The sequence below is a fragment of the Phasianus colchicus genome, chromosome 24 (genome assembly GCF_987193195.1).
Source record: "Phasianus colchicus chromosome 24, bPhaCol1.hap1.1, whole genome shotgun sequence".
In the NCBI taxonomy this organism is placed as follows: domain Eukaryota; kingdom Metazoa; phylum Chordata; class Aves; order Galliformes; family Phasianidae; genus Phasianus; species Phasianus colchicus.
Window position 1 is genome coordinate 2,148,107 of NC_143459.1, and position 9,470 is coordinate 2,157,576.

Consider the following 9,470-nt stretch of genomic DNA (forward strand, 5'->3'; position numbering starts at 1 on the left):
TTCCAATTTCGGTTTTTCGAGCTCCAGCTCACAGCCATTGAATCTCATTACATTTTTTATCTCCTAGATTAAAAAGCCCTCCATTATCAGAGCTCTCCTCCCTCCGTCAGTACTGATAGATGTGATGGAGCTGTCTCTGAACCTCCCTGCAATCAGCCACACCGCTCCACCTGCTGCCACTGCTCCCACTCACCCACTGACCCGCGTCCCGTGTGGGTCCCTGGGTATGATCTTCCTGGAGAGATGCTAAACCCTCAGTGACACACAGCAGAGAAGGTTGGGTTGGGTTGGCATGGGTTGGGTTGGGTTGGGATAGGCTGGGATGGGTTGGGTTGGGTTGAGTTGTGCAGGGATGGGTTGGGTGAAGTGCTGACGATCTCATGGACGCTGTTCCAAACTCCTGATGCCTCGAACCCGCAGCATCTTGTTAAACCTCATCTGGTTCCTCTCTGTCCAACTCTCCAGCTGTCCAGGTCTCTCTGAATAGCAGTACAGCTTTCCAGTGTCAGCCATTCCTCCCAGCTTCATATCATCAGCAAACTTGCTGAAGATAGATGCTATCCCCTCATCAAGGTCATTGATGAAGATGTTGAACAAGACAGGATCATCAAGTCACCATGAAACCTCTCAGATCCAACCCCAGCCCCCCTGACATGTCCCCCAGCACCACATCCCCACAGTCCTGGTGCACACAGGGATGGTGATCACACTGCTCCATGGTGTCAGTGCATTGCCATCACCATTCTTTCAGAGCAGACGTATTTCCTGATGCTCAGCCTGCAGCACCACCACGCCAGGGTGCTGAACGTTCCCTGCCAGCCTCTCCATACCTCAGCCACCAATGTTTCATCCTCATGGGTAAAACACAATGTTGGCAGAGTGGTGAATTACTGGAGCTGGAATGCATTCTTTGTTCTTACGCCCTGTGCAAGGAGCTGCCCATCTCTGCACACTCACATTCTCAACAAGGCCAGTGGTAAGGGCAGCTGTGGGGAGAGGTAAACCACCAGGCAAGGGTCCCCTGGGGCACTGGGGCCAGACCTCCTGCTTGTGCCCTCTGCACCACCGTCCCCATGCACCCATCTGCTCAGCAACAGCACACGGACAGCAGTGAGAGCCCTCACTGGGGATGTGGGATGCCCACTCTCACCAGCAGACCTCCTGCCCCCCGCACACCCTCTGCCTGGAGATCACCAGACACTCTTTGTGAAGACTGGGAGCAGTTCCCCACACACAGCAGATCCAACCCCTTCCCAGGGCTCTCCAGGCCCACACCTGCAGCCCAGAGCATGCTAGATGGGAAGGAGAGTTTGGGGAGACCGTGAGTCTGAGCTGAGGAAGTACAGCTGAAGGAATGCTCTGTGTGATGTGGGGAGGGCATGTAGGGGTTCCCCCCGCCCAGCACCCAGACACGTGGCACTTCATTTGTCCTCTTCCATGTCACGACCACCAGCATCACTCCTTGGCCGCGGCCCTATACGGGGCACAGCTTCACCCCACAGCCCCAAACCCCACAGCGCTCCCAGCCCTATAGCACGAGCATCCATGGGAAGAACAGCGTTGGCATCCACAGATCTGCCACAGGAAGACAAACCACCACAAACACGTTGCATGCGGGGAGGTTACGGAGCGGTGCTCCCATTGCACGCCCCGCGCGTGTTTGTCTTCATTAGCGTGGTAATTCATGGTATGGCCTTGCTAACATTCAAATCAGAAGGAAGAATATTAAAAAAAAAAAAAAAAGAAAGGAAAAAAAAAAAAAGTAATTATGCTTTTCAAAGTAAGGCTTTATGGGTAAATTGTATGCAAATCACCGTCTAAATCAGGGCGGCATATCTTAAGCGGATCTAAAAGTTGCGAAGGCCTCCAGCGCATCATTGATATGTAATCAGCAGAGATGTATGATTCTGCTCCTCACTTAGGCAAATGTGAGTGGCAGTGCTCCGGTCGGTAATTGCTATTTATCACAGCGGCTGATGCGAGGAGCTGTCATCTGGCTGCGGGTGGGACCGGCCCACCATCCATCAAGCTGCTTGGAGCTGGCTGCTGCACGACGGTGCCACTCTGGGGTTTCCAGGTGCTCTGAATCCCTCATTGCAACCTGGATGCTGGGACGTGCGGGTCCTGCTGGATGGGGCCGGGCTGGGGGAGACCCACAGGTCCCTTCTAACTGCTCTGACCATAAGGTGCGGTGATTTTTGCTCCTGTGCCATTGTGTTTCGTGCCGTAGCTCAGCAAAATGCAAGGCAGAACTCATCCTAAGATAAGGGAAGAGATGTGCTCTCTTGCCAGGCTGCAGCTCAGGTCGGCTCCTGTCCAGCAGAAGGTTCATCTCTGAGTTGCAGCACGTGGGACCGTCCCAGCACAGCACTGCAACACACAGCACCCACCCAGAAAACCACACCTGTAATCTTCCCCCGCAAAGTCTGCCCACAGAGCCTGCACCTGCAAACACCCCCTGGGCAGTTAAAGCAGCTAACCGACCCGGCTGCCAGGCAGGGCTGTGGCAGTGGAGCAGCGCATGGCTGTGGCTCTGCTCACACCACTGTGTCCTCACAGCCCTGCAGCCATTCACCCCCACGCACCCCTCCCTCCTCCTGGTGAGCTCTGTCATGGAGGCAGCAAAGTGTTATGTATTTGCAAGCCCCATCATCCTTAAAAGCGGTGTGATGCACGCTCCAGATGAGAAAAGAGCCTCCATCCCATATGTTAATAGATAGCATTAGGGCAATAATGAAAAGCACTTGAGACAAGTAAGCCCCTATCAAACGCTGAGTAATAGAGATGCACAGAGTGAATCACAATGCACCTCCTCTGCAAAAGATATTAAGACGTCTGCTTTAGTGCAGGGCCCATTCACTCCAACAGCTGCTCCGTTCCTCTGATTGAAGCGGGACTGAGGAGCACTTTTCCAGCCATTTCCACACGCACACAGCTTTGCACGCTCGTCTGCAGCCCCATCCTGCAGCACACGCAGCACGGTGAGGGACGCACAGCGACGGGCGCAGAGCTGAGATCCCCCTGCACTCTGCAGCTCCGACTCCCAGCGCTGACGAAGGCGCTGTCCTGCAGTCGCAGATGGGCGCTGGGTGCGGGCTGCTGATGGGAGCGATGAGTAACTCCAGCAGAGCCCTGTGCCAGCACTGTGCAGGCCGGGAACATGGAGTGCTGCCCGGCACGGGGCTGGGCTCCTCCACTGCACAACCTGATGGGATAGGACTGCACTGAGAGTCTCAGCCCAACCCCAGCCCAACGCCATTCCCATTCCCAGCCCCACCCCCAACCCCAGACCCAACCCTAACCTCAATCTCATCTCCAATCCCAACCCCAACCACATCCCCAACTCCATCCCCACCCCCAACCCCAACACCATTCCCATTCCCAGTCACAACCCACAGGCGCAGCCTCATCTCCAGCCCCAACCTCAACCCCAGCCCCAATTCCAATCCCAGTCCCAATCCCAACGCCAACCCAGCAGCAACCCCATCCCCATCCCCAACACCATCCCCATCCTCAACCCCATCCCCAACCCCATCCCCAACCCCATGCCCATACCTAACCCATCCCCAATGCCATCCCCAAGTCCATCCCCACCCCCAACTCAAAACCAATAACCCCAGCCTCAACACCATCCCTACCTCCAACTCCATCCCCAACTCCATCCCCAACCCCAACCCCATGCCCACTGCCACCCCCAGACCCAACTCCCTCCCCCCCCCAGCCCTCCACATCCCCAGCTGCCAGGTCCCCACGCCTCCACCCAGGGCACAGCAATGCACCCCGAGAAGAAGCAGCATTTGTCACCGGGCTGTGAAATGAAATGCTGAGGAGGACAGGGAGTCCTTGGATGTGCAGCAGGAGTGGGGAACAGCACTTGGCTTCATCACACACGACCCAGCACTTGGCTGGCCAGCTTCTCCCCAGAAATGGCACAAACCTAGGAAATCGCTGGGGCTGAGAGGGGGGAGGAGAGGGGGTCAGGAACCCCAGGTGTGCAGTGGGAAATGAGAACCAGAGGAGTGGGTGTGGATCATGCAGGATCTGGGGGGAGTGGCACCGCTGTGTGTGGGACAGTGGGACAGTGGGACAGTGGGACACATTCTGCCTGCTCTGTGCTGGGCCACACTGATGCCCTATGGTCATGGAACTGCTGCCCCACAGCAGATGGGTCAGAATGAGCGTGGCACGCTTTGCCCTGCTAATTATGGCAGGTGGGGCCGGCTAATTGCCCACACACCCAGCGCTGTGGGGCGGGAGGTGCTGCACATCCCTGACCCCAATGCAGCACTGCTCAATGTGGGGCGAGGGCACAGCTGGGGGCACCTCCCAGACCACGCTGAGCAATCTTGTTGTGTCACATTGCCTCGTGTGGCATTGTGTTGTGTTGTGTCACACTGTGTTGTGTCCCACTGCATTGTGTTCCATTGCGTTGTGTCAAGTTGTGATGCCTTGTGTTGTGTTGCTTTGCGTCGTCTTCTGTTGTGTTGTGTTCTATGTGTTGTCTTCTGTTGTGTTGCACTGCAATCTGTTGCACTGTGTTGTGTTCTGTTGTGTTGTGTTGCACTGAGTTGTGTTGCATTTTCTGTCGTACTGTGTTGTGTTCTGTTCTGTTGTGTTGTGTTGCACTGAGTTGTGTTGCATTGCATTGTGTTGCACTGTCTTGTATTGCGTTGTGTTCTATGTGTTGTGCTCTGTTGTGTTATATTCTATTGTGTCGTGTTGCACTGACAACCCCACAGTCCCACAGACCCATGCCTCCAGTGTCCCCACTGCTCCAACTGACCCCATAACTGACCCCATTTCACCCAGAGCCCCATTGCTCCCAGTGTCCCAGTGCCCTCAGTGCCCCCAGTGCCCCCAAGCCCCACTCTCCCAATGCTCCCAGTGCCCTCACTGCTCCTGCAACCGCACTGCTCCCAGTGTCCCCACTGCCCCCCCCCCCAGTGCTCCCAGTGCCCCCGGTGCTCCCAGTGTCCCAGTGCTCCCACTGCCCTCAGTGCCCCCACTGCTCCCAATGCTCCCAGTGCCCTCACTGCTCCCACAGCCCCACTGCTCCCAGTGTCCCACTGCCCCCCCCCCAGTGCCCTCAGTGCCCCCACTGCCCCATTGCTCCCAGTGTCCCAGTGCTCCTAGTGCTCCCAATGCTCCCAGTGCCCTCACTGCTCCCGCAGCCCCATTGCTCCCAGTGTCCCCACTGCCTCCCCCTCAGTGCTTCCAGTGCTCCCAGTTCCCCATTGCTCCTAGTGTCCCAGTGCCCCCGGTTCCCCATTGCTCCCAGTGCTCCCAGTGTCCCCACTGCTCCCACAGCCCCATTGCTCCCAATGCTCCCACTGCCCCCAGTGCTCCCAATGTCCCATATGCCCTCATTGCTCCCGGTTTCTCTGTTGCCCTCACTTCTCCCGGTGCCCCCAGTGCTCCCAGTGACCCCAGTCCCGCTCCCCCCTCCCTGTTCCTCCTCGCACGGCCGCGCCGCATCCACGGACGCGCAGTGCCCTCTGCTGGGGCCACGGGGCCGCCGCCGGAGCCGCTCGGTTGCCACGGAAACGGGGCCGTCCCCAACAGAGATGGCACTCGGCTCCCCCCTGCATCCTGCATCGTGCATTGTGCACGCTGCATTGTGCATGCTGCACTGTGCATTGTGCATGTTGCACTGTGCATTCTGCGCGCTGCCTTCTACGCTGTGCATGCTGCATTGTGCGCTGTGCGTGCTGCATTGTGCACGCTGCATTGTGCACGCTGCACTGTGCACTGTGCATTCTGCACTGTGCATGCTGCATTGCGTGCTGCATGCCGCTCCCCTGGGGAAACGAGGAGCGCTGACACCGCGCTCTCCCCGGCGCTGCCACGCACGGCCGCACGGTTCCCTCTCCAGCCCCCCCGGGCTCTCCCCTCGGCACAGAGGGCTCGTTTCCTTTTTAAGCCCTGAATGTGCGGATCGGCAGCGGGGAGATGAGCTCCGAGCACAGGGAGGAGGATCGGGGGGAATTGTCCTTTGGTTCTTCCAGAGCAGCTCCGCTCCAGCGCGGCTGCATGCCGACAGCTGGGAACACAACGAGCAGCGCTCGGTGCTCTGCCCTCTGCAATTCCCCTGGGCGGTGTAAGAACCTGCAGGCAGCACGGCGTGCAGGCCAGGCATGGCACTGCAGACGGTGCTCGGTATGGGTGGTACACAGTGCACACAGAGCAGGACACAGTTTGGGTCACTGCGGGTACTGCAGGGCAAACCATGCACAGTGCTGCAGGTAGGGAGTGGTGTTGCAGGTAGAGAATGGTGCTGAGGGAATGCATGGTGCTGTGGGTAGAGCTCAGTGCTCGCAGTGCATGGTGCTGCAGGCAGTGCCCTGCAGATGCACCATGCTGCAGCACTGCATGCAATCTCTCTCCTGACTCCACCTCAGAGCTCAGGGCTGTTGCACATTTGTTCCACTCGCAAAACCCCGACTGCTGTACTGATGAGGAAGTAAGAAGGTACCCTGAGGAACAAGGAGGTTGTGCTGGTAGTGGGGATGCTGAGGGGGTGGAGATGCTGAATGCTTTCTTTGCTTCAGTCCTCACTTCCAAGACCACCCCCTTGGGACCCCTGTACCCCGGGGAGAACATAGAGAGTCAGGGAATGGAGAGCTTCCCTCTGGGTGAGGTGGGTGGTCCTGGAGCAGCTGGGTGGGAGCAGTGTGCAGGTCTGCAGAAGGGGCAGGAAGGAGGATCCAGGAAACCGCAGGCAGTCAGCCTCACCTCTGTGCCTGGAAAGCCACAGAGCAGTGTGTTCTGGGTGCCATCTCCAGGCGACTGGAAGAGAAGGTCATCAGGAGCAGTCAGCATGGGTTCACCAAGGGGAAATCGTGCTTGACCAACCTGGCAGCCTTCTGTGATGGCATCACCAGCTGGGTAGGTGCAGGGAGAGCAGTGGATGTCATCTGCCTCAATATCAGCAACGCTTTTGGTGTTGTCTCCCATGGCATCCTGATAACAGAGCTGAGAAGGCCTGGAGCATCTCCAGGGAGGGCTGTGTGACCTGGAGCTGCTCAGCCTGGGGAAGACTGAGAAAGAATCTGATTAGTGCTTACAAATATATTCAGTGTGGGAGACAAAGGCATGTGGCCAATCTCTTCTCAGTGGTCTGTGGGGACAGGACAAGGGGATGTCCCAGCCCCCCAGAGTCCTGCCCTGTCTGATCACTGCCTTTATTTACATTCTGTCGTGGGGGGAGAGGCAATGTGGGTTGTGCTTTGCTCTGAGGACTGATCCTGTTGGTTTTTCCTAAGGGCATTCCATGCACTGTGGCCTGTTGGCTGGGTCCCACAGGTCAGCTGCAGATCAGCCAGAAGCTGCTTGGCCCTGGGCAGGACCCTGAATATTGCAGAGGCTGCACTGAGTGCACACTGCAGCCAGGACAGCACTAGCACTGCTGCTGTGCTGCATCCTGCCACCAGCAGATGGAGGTCAGCCATCCATTCCTGCCATGCAGAAGTGGGCATTAACTTCCCCAAAGGAAAAGAGAGAAGCATAACAAATGAGCTGAGATGTCTCAGACCTTCCTGCAAGGGTCCCATCCCATCTCATCCCATCTCATCCCATTACATCCAATCTCATCCCATCCCATCCCCATTCTATCCCATTCCCATCCCCATTCCCATTCTATCTCCATCTCCATTCCCATCCTATCACATCTAATCTCATCCCATCTCATCCCATCCCCATTCCATCCCATCTCATCCCACTCCCACCCCATCCCCATCCATCTCCATTTCCATTCCATGCCATCCCATCTCATCCTATCACGTCCAATCTCATCCCATCCCATTCCATCCCAATTCCCATCTTATCCCCACTCCATCCCATCCCATCTCATCCCACCCCCATCCCATCCCCATCCATCTCCATCCCATCCCCATCCATCTCCATCTCCATTTCTATCCCATGCCATTCCATCTCATCCCACCCCACCTCAACCCATCCCATACCATCTAATGCCACCCTACCCCATACCCATCCCTATCTCTATCCCACCCCATCCCATCCCATTCCATTGGTGACTCCAAAGTGTTGTTTCCATATCCCTGCTGAAATCTCTTTGCTGTGTTCATCCCCCCTCAGCCGTCTTACATTCACTGCTGACATGAGCAGCTCTGAAGATGACAGCAGGACTCGTAGGTGAGCTAGCAAGCAGAGAGTGGGCAGAATCTGGTTCTGTGTGTGTGTGTGTGTCTGCCCCATCCCTGGAGGTGTTCAAGGCCAGGTTGGATGGGGCCCTGGGCAGCCTGGGCTGGTGTGAAATGTGGAGGTTGGTGGCCCTGAGTGTGGCAGGGGGTTGGAGCTTCGTGATCCTTGAGGTCCCTTCCAACCCTGGCCATTCTGTGATTCTGTGATTCTGAGGTGAAGGGCCTGGATGGCTGCAGGGAGCTCACACAGACAGAGCTGCAGGATGGCAGGAGATGCTTTGGAGTGCATGGCTGTGTGTGCAGCAGGGCAGGGGACAGCCCAGGGAGAGCTGGTGCTCTGTGTGCGGGTGGGTGGGAGAAGAGGAGGCTCAGAGGAGACCTCATTGCACTGCACAATTTTCCCAATGAAGACAGGCTGAGGGAGCTGGGCTTGTTCAGCCTGGAGAAAAGAAGGCTGCGGGGTGAATCATTGCAGCCTTCAGTATCTAAAGGGAGCCTACAAACGGGAGGGGAATCAACTCTTTGCGAGGGGAGATAACAGCAGGATGAGGGGAAATGGTTTGAAGTTGAAGGAGGAAAGATTGAGGTTGGATGTCAGGGGGAAGTTCTTTGCTATGAGAGTGGTGAGGTGCTGGAACAGCTGCCCAGAGGGGCTGTGGATGCCCCGTCCATCCCTGGAGGTGTTCAAGGCCAGGTTGGATGGGGCCCTGGGCAGCCTGGGCTGGTGTGAAATGTGGAGGTTGGTGGCCCTGCATGTGGCAGGGGGTTGGAGCTTCATGATCCTTGAGGTCCCTTCCAACCCTGGCCATTCTGTGATTCTGTGAGGGGAGGCTGTGATGAGGAAGGGTTTGGCCTCTTCTCCCAGGCAACGAACAGGACCCGAGGAAATGGCCGCAAGTTGTACCAGAGCAGGTTTAGGTTGGACATAAGGAAGAACTTTTCCTCTCAGTGGTCAGGCGCTGCAATGGCTGCCCAGGGAGGTGGTGGAGTCGCCGTCCCTGCAGTGTTCAAGAGGCGCCTGGCTGAGGAGCTGCGAGATGTGGTGCAGCGCTCGTGGCAGCAGTGGCGATGGGAGGGCGGTTGGCTCGGTGATCCCGCAGGTCGTTCCACGATTCAGCGATCCGGGACCACAGAGCGTCAGTAAGGCCGGAAAGCCCAACCAGAGCGCCGTGCCCAACCGCGGCGCCGCCGCCCCCAGGCCGCGTCCCGCAGCCGCCGCTCGCCCCATCGGCGTCAGCGCAGCGCCGGGCGGCGGGGGGCGCCATAACCCGGCGCGGCCCGGCAGGGGGCGGCTGAGCGCCGCGCCGTCCC

At 57.6% G+C, this 9,470-nt stretch overlaps 1 protein-coding gene across 1 annotated transcript; it reads right to left on the reverse strand.

Moving 5' to 3' along the window:
• Positions 1-1,792: 1,792 nt before the first annotated feature.
• LOC149915116 (uncharacterized) lies at positions 1,793-7,901 on the reverse strand. The gene is made up of 3 exons (XM_090124002.1): positions 6,853-7,901; positions 5,484-6,740; positions 1,793-3,205 (listed from the first exon to the last, which is right to left on the reverse strand). Exon 2 carries the CDS (start codon positions 6,598-6,600, stop codon positions 5,674-5,676), a length of 927 nt encoding a protein of 308 aa, XP_089980128.1. The 5' UTR covers positions 6,601-6,740; positions 6,853-7,901; the 3' UTR covers positions 1,793-3,205; positions 5,484-5,673.
• Between the last annotated feature and the right edge of the window lie 1,569 nt (positions 7,902-9,470).

Excerpts from the sequence above, each read along its gene's own strand:
- LOC149915116 (XM_090124002.1), bottom strand. The coding sequence starts at position 6,600 with ATGTTCTCCCCGGGGTACAGGGGTCCCAAGGGGGTGGTCTTGGAAGTG.